This window comes from Eptatretus burgeri, chromosome 9 (assembly GCF_056783735.1).
Source record: "Eptatretus burgeri isolate ZD-2024b chromosome 9, Ebu_testis_v1, whole genome shotgun sequence".
NCBI classification, from domain to species: Eukaryota; Metazoa; Chordata; class Myxini; order Myxiniformes; family Myxinidae; genus Eptatretus; species Eptatretus burgeri.
Genome location: NC_140969.1, coordinates 84,005,168 through 84,019,466, shown reverse-complemented (window position 1 = coordinate 84,019,466; position 14,299 = coordinate 84,005,168). Strand labels below are relative to the sequence as shown.

Here is a 14,299-nt window from a genome sequence, read left to right as displayed (position 1 = left end):
CAGGCACAGCCAAGTGAGCCTTATTTAAAATAAAAAAAAAACAGAAAAAAAGAACCCATATCAAACTATAGGGGAACTCGGTAGGGCGCATACCTCTGCCACGTAATGCCTGATATCCACGAGAACATATCGGGCCCAATACATTTTTGAGATATGCTATACAGTACTACATCGTTTTTGGCCCCATCTATCAATGGCAAAGAATCGCTTCAAAAATTAAATAATGCTTGTATCCGGATTCGGATCTTCACCAAAATCTAATCAATTAGTCCTTGCGACACACCCAACCTATCCACCAAGTTCCGTCCAAATTCATCCACAACTTTTTAAGATATCGTGCTATATATCATTTTTATGCCTGGTTTTGACTTAATGGTTAGGGTGGTGGGCTTGGGATCCTAAGATCCTGAGTTCAAATCTCCTTCTTCTGTTAAATTAATACCAGGTGGGGTTGACTGTGCCTGTCATCCTTCCGAGGTCGGCAAAATGAGTGCCAGCTTGCTGGTATCCTGTGTCGGAGTGGCGACTCGTCTGGGATTGTACCCAATAGCCAAGGAGACTGCTTAGGCAGCACCAACGCTCTGTACAGAGTATGGTCCCAATGGATGGATGGATGGATATCATTTTTAGCCTGATCTCTCAATGGTGAAGTCACTTAAAAAATTCTAGTAGTTGGATCCGGATCCGGATCATCACCAAAATCGAATCGAATCTTCCTCTCACACACCCAAACCTGTCTACCAAGTTTCATCCGAATCTGTCTACAAATTTCTGAGATATTGTGTTCTATATCGGTTTCACCCTATCTCTCAATGGTGAAGAATCGCTTTAAAAATTATTGTAGTCAGATCCAGATCTTCACCAAAATCGAATCAGTTCATCTTTGACACACACCGAACCTGTCCACAAAATTGCATCCGGATCCATCCACAACTTTTTTGAGATATCCTGTACACAGACAGACAGACAGACAGACAGAATGGGGTGAAAACATAACCTCTTTCACCTTCGGTGGCGGAGGTAATAACTGAATAATTCTGGTTGCCAGACCATGTGTCCGATCAAGTTGAAATTTAAAACATGTATTACCCACCACTACTGGATTATAAATGTGAAGTTTCATGTCGATTGATTAAGCGGTTCCACAGAAAACATTATTTAATATTTCTCTTCAATCCAATGTGGCTGCGAAACCATGTGACCTATCAATTACTCTTCAACAAAGTTGTACACCCATGGCTTGGGGAACACTTGTGTGAAGTTTCCCCTCGATTTATCCAGCCGTTCTGGAGAAGAAGATTTTATTCATAGGTTTTATGGTAAATCCAATATGGCTGCCAAACCATGTGACATCATGTGTGAACCTTTTGTTCCTCATGGACAGGCGGTCATATGTGTAAAGCTTCGCCTTGATCTGTTCAGCCACTTCAGAGAACATTTTTGAAGGTTTTATTTATTTATTTTTTAACAATATGGCTGCCGAATCACACGACTGATGACGCCATTGATTTGTTTTTCTGTGGACCATTTTATCCCCAGATGACCCTCAAAATTTTGCATACTGATCGGATGTGTCGTTCTACATATGCAATTATGACATCATAACGAGGGCACCTATGACGTCATTAAAAAAATCATGAAAAAAAAGTGAAGTACCTCATGAAGAGTACTTGCTATGTGCCAAGTTTCAATTTTTTTCCTTGGTGGGGTTTCAGAGATAGAGGTCCAAAGTTTTCCGGTTTTCCAATATGGCTGCCACACCACGTGACCTATGACGTCATAATTATCATTAAAACATTCGACGTGAGCACCAATGAAATTTCATCTCAATTTTGCGGTTGCGAGAAAAACACAAAAGTTCTGTGCGGACAAATAGACAGAGAGACAAACGAACCCAAATGCAATACCTTCTCCTTCGGCGAGGGTAATAAATGATCAACATTTTTCACTTCTTGAAAAACAGTTTGATGCTTACGTTGTTGTTGGGTCAATTTTCTGGAATGCATGGGATGCACATGAGCCACAGTATACATAACCTGCATGCCTAGTGTACACACACACACACGCACGCAGGCACGCAGGCACGCACGCACACACACACAGTTAGCCTTCCACAACATCTGACACCTCTTCAGTGTCGTGAAACAGTTTATAAGACTGGCTCTTTCCTTAACAGCCCCATTTATTCCCACCATGTGAGGAAGGTCATGAAAGTTGTTTTGGGGCCAAGTCTTTCACCAACTGGTTGGCCAGAGCTGACATTTAAGATGATTTGGGTCAGAATGTGTAACTTGTTCAGGGTTCCGGTGATTCCGATCCTCTTCACAAATATCACCGTGGGATTTTTAAGGTTCACAAGACAATGCTAGCAAACGTGACACCCAGCTTAACGTCCATCCGAGGGACGGTGCATTTTGTGATAGAATGCCCTTCCTGCAAAGCACCAGCCTGACAGTTTATACAGGAGTTGTGCTTCGTTTGTAGTTAAGTTGAGTTTTACAATCTAGCCGGCCATCGTGGACAGCTTAATGATAAGTGTGCCAAGGAAAACATTTAAGAATCATTGGAATCTCCAATGATGAAGCTGAGTCTCTGGGCCTGTTACTCTCATTTCATAGGTCAGTGATCTCTGTCTTCCACCACCTCCTTTCTGGGGTTGTACCATCTGCCCTTTGTTTCCCACCTCGTGTCCCCTCCCCCAGGTTTTTACAGGGTCCACATGATCTGCCAGTAACTCCCCCTCCCCCCACTATTGGTGAAACTTCTAAAATCTGGGCTCACTGCTCACCTCTACTTTTCTCTCACCTGTGGAACCAACTTCCTTAGTTTATTCAATGCCATCCTTCCCTGCAGGGCTTCAAAACAGCTGGTCATCACTTCCTCAGGTCATCCCCCATCCATAATCATGACCTTTTCTACCCTCATGAACACTCCCCAAGCCTACCCCACCCTTCCTTTCCATGTTATTGTTGTGTTTTTTTTTCTCCTCTCTCTCTTTCTCCTCCTCCTTTCTCTTTCTCCCTCTGTGCCTCATTTTTTTCCTTCCATTTGTTTCATTCCCAGTTTTCCCTTCCTCCTCTTGCTGTGTTTGAGCTTGCATCCATCTTGTTCACTCTGTGTCATTATCCCCATCCTCTTGCTCTCGTTATTCCCTTTGTGCTGTGTCACGTGATTGGGTTTTTGTATATCATGCCTTGCCCGCTAGGGGTGGCAGGACTGTGCTTCTGGCCGCGCAATAAAGCGGAGTAGATGGTGGCCCGCGTGCTTCTTGCGTCCCACCGCACCTAGTACACACTAGTTGGCGACGAGGATGGGATCATACGGACTTATGCCCGTTTTCGACAGGGACGACTTCGAATCGTTTTCAGAGCAATTGGATTGCTATTTCCACGCGAACGAGGTGGTCGACGAGAGCAAGCAGAAGTCAATCTTGCATACAAATTTGTTCACATACAAATTTGGGTATTTTCCTGTGGAAAACAACTCGGCTGAATCTTGAAGCATGAAGAGAAGTCACGAAAATACTGGAGATCTTCAAGGAAGGAATCCCAAGCGTTCAATATCTGCAGTCAGAGGTTTGATTGAGCATGTTTTGGAACGGTTAGCTAAATACCCTTTAAAAGGTTACGCGAGATTTCTCCTGATATAATCCTTAGTTTCATTATTCTTACCCATCCCCACAACCGAACACTTCTTTATGTTCAACTAGATCTGCAAATTTTTGCCCAATCTATTAAAGTATCCAGACATTCTTCAATATGATCACATCTCTCCCCCCTCCGCTCTACCGTCACCCCACCCCACCGCCCCCTTTGCTATCTACCGTACCTCCAAGCTTTGTGTCATCTGCAAATTTGAAAAGCTGTCTCGTAACCCAACTCTCCAAATCACTGAAGTATATGATGAATAATTGTGCTCTCAGAACTGATCACTGAGGTACCCGACTACTTGCATCAACCCAGCCAAATATCCTCCCATTCACAACCACTCTTTGCTTCCCATCACTGATTCAGTTAGCGACTCCACCAGCCACTCCACAAACCCTTACACCATCTGACAACCTCCAATGTGGAACCTCATCAAATGCCTTCTGAAAGTCCAGATAAACTACATCCACTGCACTTCCCTCATCCACCCAGTCAGAAACTGCTTCGTAGAACTCCCGCAAATTTAAGCATGACCTCCCTTTCATAAATCCATGCTGACCATCTTTAATTCCGGCTTGCGAGTTGTTTTCTTAACGAGCCAGTGTTTACTCCTCTACTGATATGAGCCCGATTCCACTTGGTCTCCTTCTACCTCTGATATATACCTCACTGGAATATACACTACATGGCCAAAAGTATATGGACACCTGCTCGTCTAACATCTCATTCCAAAATCATGGGCATTAATATGGAGTTGGTCCCCCCTTTGCTGCTATAACTGAACAGCCTCCACTGTTCTGAGACGGCTTTCCACTGGATGTTGGAACATTTCTGCGGGGATTTGCTTCCATTCAGCCACAAGAGCATGAGTGAGGTCAGGCACTGATCTTGGGTGATTCGGTCTGGCTCGCAGTCAGCGTTCCAATTTATCCCAAAGTTGTTCGATAGGATTGAGGTCAGGGCTCTGTGCAGGCCAGTCAAGTTCTTCCACACCGATCTGGACAAACCATTTCTGTATGGACCTAGCTTTGTGCATGGGGGCATTGTCATGCTGAAACAGGAAAGAGCCTTCCCCAAACCATTGCCACAAAGTTGGAAGCACAGAATCGTCTAGAATATCATTGTATCCTGTAGCGTTAAGATTTCCCTTCACTGGAACTAAGGGACCTAACCCGGACCATGAAAAACAGCCCCAGACCATTATTCCTCCTACACCAATCTTTACAGTTGGCACTACGCATTTGGGCAGGTAGCGTTCTCCTGGCATCCGCCAATCCCAGATTCGTCCGTCGGACTGCCAGATGGTGAAGCGTTCGTCATCACTCCAGAGAACGTGTTTCCACTGCTCCAGAGTCCAATGGCGGTGAGATTTACACCACTCCAGCCGACGCTTGGCATTGCACATGGTGATCTTCAGCTTGTGTGCGGCTGCTCAGCCATGGAAACACATTTCATGAAGCTCTCGACAAACAGGACTTGTGCTGACGTTGCTTCCAGAGTCAGTCTGGAACTCGGTAGTGTGTGTTGCAACAGACGACAACAGACGACAGACGCTTCAGCACTCGGCGGTCCCATTCTGTGAGCTTGTGTGGCCTACCACTTCGCAGCTGAGCTGTTGGTGCTCCAAGTCATTTCCACTTCACAATCCATCCATTGGGACCATACTCTGTGCATAGCATTGGTGCTGCCTAAGCAGTCTCCTTGGCTATTGGGTACAATCCTGGACGGGTCGCCATGCCGACACAGGATACGAGCAAGCTGGCACTCATTTTGCGGACCTCAGAAGGATGACAGGCAGTCAACCCCACCTGGTATTAATTCAACAGCCAAGTGGGATTTGAACTCAGGATCCTGGAATCCCAAGCCCACCACCCAAACCATTAAGCCAACATCAGGCATACTTCACAATGCCGGCACTTATAGTTGACCAGGGCAGAAATTTGATGAACTGACTTGTTGGAAAGGTGGCATCATATGACGGTACCACATTGAAAGTCACTGAGCTCTTCAGTATGGCCCATTCCACTACCAATATTTGTCTATGGAGATTGCATGGCTATGTGCTTGATTTTGTACATCTGTCAGCAATGGGTGTGGCTGAAATAGCCGAATCCACTAATTAGAAGGGGTGTCCGCATACTTTTGGCCATGTAGTATACTTACCCTGTACACTGCACATTTTCTCCATGAAGGTTTTCCATTTCTCTGATTCTGATTACCCTCCCATTCGTTTGTCTCGATCTAGAGCACCTCACTCTCTCCTCGTACCATCAAGGTTCCTGAAATCCAATAGCCTGACTCTACTATCCTGAACTCTAACTCTGATCACGATCCTTGCACACAGGATGTTATGGTCACTCGTCCCTTAATACTCTCCTCCCTCCATTTCCTCCACCACATTTGGGTCATGACTGAAAAAAGAGGTGCAACACCACATTCCCCCTCATGGGCTTGTCCACCAACTGGTTTAAAAAGCAATCCTGCACTCGATCTTGGAAATCCTCATCTGCGCTCCCCTTTCCTTGTTCATAGACTCATCTATCCCTGGCAAATTGAAACCCCCCATAATTAATACTCTTCCCTTGCCCTTTTGAATTTTTTTTTTCTGTATACCTTGTCGAGGCTCGTGTGAGAGCTAACTCACAACGCACAGCAAGGGGGGCATGAGGCAAGAGGGGTGGGAGTGGGAAGGACAAAACAGTGGGGAACAGAGACATTAGGAGATCTGTGGAAGGGAGAGGGATGGGGTGGGGAACATGGGGAATACAAGATTGACATTACAGAGACTTTCAGGAAGGAAAGCAGGGAATTTGAAAGAAGTGGGCTTTGGTGGATTATCGGGGGTAGAAAAGATCGAGGATTTGGATGGGGGATGATAAGAGGTGGTCGTGAACAGCTGTTTTGAAGGCCTGGAGGGAAGAATGGGATTGAATAGAGTGAGGGAGTTTATTCCAAAGGCGGGAAAAAAGAGGAATGAAAGAGTGAAGGTGAGCAGTGATTCGTGATTTTGGTAGTTTTAACAGAAGGGGGTTGTTGGCGGACCTTGAGCGCCCTGCGGAAATGTGGTGGGCACAAATCGCAGAGAGAGCGGGGGGGGGGCAAGGGTGGAGAGGAGACAGTGAAAGACAGAAAGACCACTGACCAGCCTGCGGTGAGAGAGTGAGAGGCCCAAAGACTCAGCCTCATTGCGGGAGATGTCAATGATCCGAAATGCCTTGATTTCCACAGCGTGAAGCCGAGAAAGGGGGGAGGCAGGAGCACCAGCCCAGAGGGGAGAGCATTACTCCATCAGGCTGCCGACGAAAGCTTTGCAAGTGGTCAGGAGCTCAGGTGGGCCGAGGAAGGACTTTGCACGACGGAGGATTCCCAGTCGGCGACTGGCTTTGGAGGCGAGGTTTGAAATGTGGCTTTCCCAGGAAAGATCATGGCGGATAGTGAGACCCAGAAGCTTGAAAGAAAGGACTTCTTCCAGAGGATTGTTGAGAAAGTGGATGGGGGTGGGGGAGGGGGGTTCTAAACGGTCCTTTCAGAGAGACATAGTGAGAGTGTGAGATTTGTCCAGATTGAAAGACATGTTCCACATGTTGGACCAGTTTGTGATTTTATCCAGATCTGCAGTGAGCGAAGAAGCTGCTGCTTGCCGGTCTGAGGAATGACCAATGGTGCGGCAGAGGGTGGCGTCATCAGCAAAGAGATATAGAGGATTTTCCAGAGAGTCGGAGAGATCATTGATGAAAACCTGAAAAAGAACAAGGCCCAGAACGCTACCTTGAGGAACTACAGCCTAGACAGGAAGAGGGGATGAAAGAACTCCATTTAGGGCCACACATTGACTGCGACAGGAGAGGAAGTCTGCGAGCCATGAGTGGAGATGGCCTTGGACACCATAGGAAGAGAGTTTGGTGAGTAGGGCAGGGTGCCAGACCATCTCAAAAGCACGTGATATGTCCAGGGATACGGCTTGGATTTCCTGTCTGGCATTGAGGACCTCCATCCATTGTTGGGAGAGCAGAAGCAGCATATCCAGGGTAGAGTGACCTGGTCTGAAACCAAATTGATGATTGGAAATCAAGCCATTGGAGAAGAGGAAGGATTTGATGTCTGAAGCGATGATGGATTCCATAACCTTGCTGATGATTGGGAGAAGGCTGATTGGTCTGTTGTTGCAGAGATCTGTTTTTTCACCTTTTTTGTGCAGGGCAGTGATGTTTGTTGATTTCCAAGCAGATGGCAACTGAACTCGAGGAAATGAGAGGGTGAATAGAACAGAGAGAGGGTGAGCAAGAGCAGAAGAGCAGGCTTTGAGGACACATGGGCTGATGCCGTCTGGACCGGTTGCAGAATCTGAGTCGAGGTTTGAAAGCAAGCTCTCCACCTTGTTAGGAGAAAAGGACACAGAGTCCAGGGACAGTTGGGTGCGACTGAGTAAGGTGGGTAGAGAAAGTGATGGGTTTTGGACACAAGATTTAGCTGCAAACACCGAGTTTAGGCATTCAGCTTTTTCATGTGCGGTATCAGCAGTGCTGCCATTTGAGGTTAGGGAAGGATGGAGGGGGAACATACACCAGAAACAGATTTGATTAGACACCACCAGGATTTTGAGGAGGGAGAGAGGTTTGAGAGTTCAGACTTGAGATGAGAAAGATGTTGTTTTCTGACTCTCCTGAGGGTAGATACACACTTGTTCCGAGCTTTATGGAAGGAACTGTGATTACCCTCAGTTGGGTTTGCTTTCCATGAGGCAAAGGCAAGTTGTTTCAGGACAACTGCCTCACCGCAAGCTTCAGTGAACCAAGGGTGGGAGGAAGGGTAGGACAACTGAAGACTAGAGGGGATAAATCTGTGCATGAGGGAGAGCACGTTTTTTTTGAAAGAATTCCCAGCATGAGTTGATGTTGGAGAAAGTAGCAATAGGAGACCAGTCTATAAGTTTGATGGCTGCTCGGAGACCCTGCCAGTCGGCTTGAGTGAAATGCCAGACTCGACGGCGGTGAGGTAGTCCTCTGATAACAGCCAGAGAGATGTCCACTTTGACAAGGACGTGGTCAGAAGAACCGATTGGAGCGAAGGAAGAGCAGCACATATTGTCAGGGAAGTTTGTCAAAATCAGATCAAGAAGAGATGGAGTACCGTTGTTTGAGATCCGGGTTGGGAAGTTGACCCATTGAGTCAGTCCCAATGAGTCGCAGAAAACTTTTGCTGAAGTGCCATGGCAGGTGAGAGAGGTACCCACACCGAGCCAACTGGCGTGATGACAATTGAAGAATCATTGAATCATAGAATGGCAATTGAAGAATTAGTCATAGAATCCTTCTTTCTAACTCTCCCCTCACACATGGCACCCTATAAAATCATCCCACTATCTTACTATTCTTGAAATCCCAAATCTTTATCCGTGCAGAATCCTCTACATCCATTTCCTCCTTCATGTCATCTTTTTCTTTCTAAAATACCCTTACTCAGATCACTACATCTCCTATTTTCTCTTTCTTATCACAGTGAAACTTATTGTTGCATTGTACTCCTGTCCTTAAATTGCTATCATTAAACCAAGTCTCACTGGAACTACACTACTCATTACGTACTACTCATTACGAACTACACTACGTACTACTCATTATCTACTTTAGCTTCTCGCTCTTCCATCTTTTTATATCCTCGTGGAGGATCTCTAAGTCTTACTCACGTTGTTGTTCTTCATCTTCTTCTTGTGGACTTTTTTGTTTCACAGCCTACAGTTTTCATCAAAACTTCCTGAAACTTGGCATATAGATGTAAAAATACCCTGTACAGACAGTAACCATCTCCGATTTTGAAAATTCCTCCTAGAAAAAAAGTTATGACGTCAAAATATCTCCGCTAATGGAAATCGCCTAAAAAATTATCTCCGAAACTAGGCAAGATTTTTGAATTCCGTTTGCGGGAATCGAACAGGGCATTAGCAGAGATGAATTACCGCACATATGATACATCACTATGACGTCATATCAATTTTTATGACGTCATTCCTATTTTTTGACATTTTTTGTTTCACAACCCAGAATTTTCATCGGATCTTCGTGAAACTTGCCATGTATATGCAGAAAGCCCTCGCGCAGACAGTAACCATCTCCGATTTTGGAAATTCTTCCTAGAAAAAAAGTTGACGTCATAATATCGCCGCTAATGGAAATCGCCTGTACCATTATCTCGGAAACGAGGCAAGCTGTTTGAATTTTGTTTGCGGGAATCAAGCCGGGCATTAGCACAGATAATTTATCGCAAACCTCATACATCCCAATGACGTCATATTCGTTTTTATGACGTCATCATTAAGAGGACAAGGATCTTAGCTCATTTGAGCTTGTTATATTAACTCCTGCTGTTGGTATGGACGAAAGAGTATACTTTTTTTGAACTTTTCCCTTCCCGTAATTATTTTTTGGTGCCTCATCTTACCAGTCATGTTGTCTATTTCTGTTCCTTCATGTTGAGCTTCCCCACCCTCCTTGAGCCTGAAAAAGCCTCAATTCCCTCCTTAATTCCCACTGCAAACCTTGCTGCTCCCTTTCTGTTTAGCAGGGCCTTGCACTTGTGGGGGACCCTTGCATCAAAATTTCATTTCATTCGTGATTTTCATGAACTGTGTTTTGGTCTTTGGTTTGCTCACTTTCATCATCAAGAGTTTCTTCAATAATCACAGGTGGTGTTGGAGTCGCCACTGTTTCCGTTGGTATTGTTTAAGTTCCTTCAATAGGCGGTCTCAAGCTCATGAAGTCATCACCAATTCCTGGTCCCGTTGAAAGACTTTGTTGTTTCTTTTCACGTTCTTTCGCTAATTTCTGCTTCTCTGTACCACTTTCCTACACCCGTGGGGGTCTTGCGTCGGTCCCCCATGTTAACCTGAAAAAAAATCAAAAAAAAAATCAATGAGTGGCTGGCGAGCAAATCATTTTTAACATGCAGTGGTGGCCAAGGTTTCTGCACGACCTGCAAAAAATTTGCTTCAAAATATCCATCAATGCATTTGCTTCAAAAAGTGTTGCAAGTGCATTAAAATTTTTAATGGTCATTTTTGTGATGGCCCCTGTTTTGTGGGGGTGCCTGCGCCTTGCACCCCCATTTAAATCCCACCCTGCCATTCAGCCCTCTGCCCGACATTCTGGTAACACTCCCTTTGCCCCTGAAACGATTCCTCCTGCTTCCTAAATCCAAAATCTTACCGACCCCATTCTTCCAACCTTGGGTTCACATCTATCAGTTTTATCATAAATTATATTCCTTTTCCTGTTCTCAAAGACTACCAGAAAACATGACCTCGCAACCCTTTGCTTTTCAGTCCAACTACGCAATAGTCCGCATCTAATTTTCTAATTCTACGAGTAAACTTTTCTGCTATCACGTGTTCCTCGGTGTGCCTCAACCTGACACGATGTCATTTCACCTTTCTTAAACATCCCTTACTCCACACTCCACTCCTATTAAACAACACACATCTCCGTTTCCAACTCTTGCGAGAGAATGAAGAATCTACATTTTAAAGTTTCAAACTTCAATCCGTCTCGAGAAGTCGGTGACCAAGGTGAAACACCTTTTACATTGTACTTTTGTGTGTACACACTCGTATTGATAAATTATAATGGTGTGATCTTTTTTTTTTTTTTTGCTCATTGTACCACTGCTGATGAACAGCAGAAAGGGAAAATGGAGTTTCGATTGACAGGTTTAATGACCGTGTGATCGAAGGTGTTAATGATCACATCCTGATCCACACTGCTGTGCCAAATGTGCTAATTACAATCGCATCTTTTGGATTTCTGTGCAGTCGAAGCTGAAATACCCAAAAATGCATCGAAGCATCAATTGGCATGCTTTTATAACACGTTGAACGTGGATCAACTGAACTTGTGCAAATCAAATGTAACGATGCCAAATACAAAGGCCGTTTCACTTTGTATCATGTTACCAGTCATCTGCAAAAATCTTGGAAATGACAAGTTTTGAAAATGTTGACATTTCTCATGCCTGTGTCACTTACCTGCTGGAGTGTCAGGCACAGACGCCTCAAGTTGAACCGATGCTGATTTGCAAAAATTATGGTGGCTGATGTTGGAAATGTCTTTAGGGCTGTTTTTCATTAAGACCAGGGTGAAACTTCCCATAAAAAGATAATCTGGGCATGTATGGGATTCTGACTGTGAGCCATAGGGCTGACAGGATGGCCTCGGGGAACGCACACTTGCCTCGAGACTGTCTCGCCTGGGTTTGAATCCCAACCCAGCTATAAACTCATCCTGGTGTTTCATAGACAGCGTGATTCAACAGTGTGTGCCTTCCCTTGGATGGACTTTAAACGGACGTCCTGGCTGCCAGCATTCGTTGGTGGACGTTAAATCCCATGGTATCCTTCTCGAAGATTAGGGGAGCTATTGTTACGGATTTGGAAGCCATTTACACACAAACAGACAGCAGTCCCCCAAGTTTAGTTATCTCGATAAGTATGTGTTTATGGTTAGGGTCCCTTACTTGTGTCTAACGGGAATTACATGTGTGCGCTGCGAAGTTTTTTTATAGTTAGTTTTTTTTACAAAAAAATCTCCTTCACTTCACTTTGCACACCGACGCCATTGCCCACGTGCGTTCGACCATGTACATGGGCAGAGATTTTCATCGCCTCAGCTCCGACTCCACCCCTTGTCAAATCACGCACAGATGGCGACTTTCCCACGACACCCCGGCCAATGAGGGTTGAGATGGCCACAGAGGGCGACTTTCCCACGACACCCCGGCCAATGAGGGTTGAGATGGCCACAGAGGGCGACTTTCCCATGACATCCCGGCCAATGAGGGTGGAGACCGCCTCAGATGGCAATTTTCTCACCCTGGACAAGAAAGATATAAAGGAACGCCAGGCTGGGGAGGTTGGTCGTCTTGGGGGTCGCGGGTCTTGGTGCTGGCTGGTTCGTCTGGTCCTGAGTCATCGTCGTCTCTGATCTTTTCCTTGGTCTTGGTTCATTGGTGCATGGCCGGTTGGAGAGCGCAGTCCCTGGTGCTTGGCGCTGCGTGAAAGCTGTGGGTTCGAGTCCCGCCACACGACCAGATCATCGTACACCGCACGAGGTGGACAGGTGCACGCCAGACCCTGGCCTTCGGCTCGCTTTTCCTTCCGAGCTGGAGGCCTCAATAAAGGCTGGCCGGCCCAGTTTGTGTGTGTGTGTGTGTGTGTGTGTGTCTGTGTCGCCAGTCCGTTAAGTAGAATTGTTTAAGTGCCTTGTACATACCTGCATTGCTTTTCGTCGGTTTAACTCTGCTCTCTGTGTCCCCCTCCCTTATAAATAAACCCCTGTTAAATGTACCAGCTCGTTTTCTGTGCTTTCTTTCATTGGCCTAGCATGGTGCGTATTGAGAAGTAGGAAGGCCGTTTGGGCCGGTAAATTGTTTATTTGTGTCTGACAGACTCTGGTAATTCCACTCGGTTATACTGGACCGAGGTTGCTAGAGCGACCCGGTTTGACAGAGCCCGTCGAGGATGTAGTTTTCCCCGGTAGTTGGACGATGTGGGTACTTAGGTATATTGAAATTTGGCAATTAACCCTACCCCACGCTGTCGAAATATTGGCAACCACGGTCCGCTAAGGGACCCGTGACCTTTTGGACTTATCCGAGAGTCACGACCTAAATTCCGGGGTGTTAGGTTGAAACGACTCTACTGCTCCACCTAATGGTCGTTTATCGCCACCGAATCCTGGCCCACAACACTATCGCCGGCATCATAGCCCAATTCCAAATTCCTGCCCCAACCAGCAGAGGGCATTGCATCAGCGGCACAGCCACACTCTCAGTTAATGATGCTACCCAGCGGCCTTGTGCTGCACATGAGCAAAGAAGAAAATTGTGGGCCATTTAATCATCACACCCAAAAAGGGACAGACTGTCAGTGTCAGGAATGAGAGACATACGAACAAGAGAGCTTGAGGAAAGACTCCATGAATTGTGTGCGTTTGAACCTCAACCAACCAGCGTTTGGGTGTCCCATCAAGGTAAAATCGTAATTTTCACTCAGCATTTCATGAAGATATGTGTTCAATATCTGGGTAGGACCACGACTAATCTGACAATGTCATCATGCTGGAGAGACTGAAGGTGTGTTTGTATTGTTCCAACCGGCTGAGTAAAACCATGCCAAGTGGGATGAGGTCAGTCAGCCAACTTGGTCAGCATTTATGCAGTAATTGGCTATAGTCATTCATGCTCATCTTTATTTTTTATATACAAAGTCAAGGCTCGTGGAAGAGCTGGTAGACCAAACTGATCAGGACACAACAGGATGAAAGCACCAACAGAAAGAGGGACAAAACGCCAACAACAGGGTTGAAAGACAAAATAGAGGGAGATTTGGACAAATAATTGGATTCAAATAATAACTAGTAATAAAAACATTTTAAACTAGAAGGACACTCGGTACAGCGCATACCTCAACCACGCAATGCCTGATCCATATTTGGCCCCGGAATACATTTTTGAAACTTCATGCTACATATAATTTTTGGCCCTATCTCTCAATGGTGAAGAATCACTTAAAAAAATTCTAGTAGCCAGTTCTAGATCCGGATCTTCATCAAAATCTAATCAGTTCGTCCTTGTCACACACACACCACACCTGCCCACCAAAT

At 45.5% G+C, this 14,299-nt stretch overlaps 1 protein-coding gene across 1 annotated transcript in view; it reads right to left on the bottom strand.

Moving 5' to 3' along the window:
• LOC147020484 (protein MEMO1-like) overlaps positions 1-14,299 on the bottom strand; it is an 84,962-nt gene that overhangs the window by 34,272 nt on the left and 36,391 nt on the right. The window contains exon 3 of the mRNA XM_085895866.1: positions 1,976-2,044. Coding sequence (XP_085751992.1) covers positions 1,976-2,044 — 69 coding nt within the window. The remainder of the gene's footprint in view (positions 1-1,975; positions 2,045-14,299) is intronic.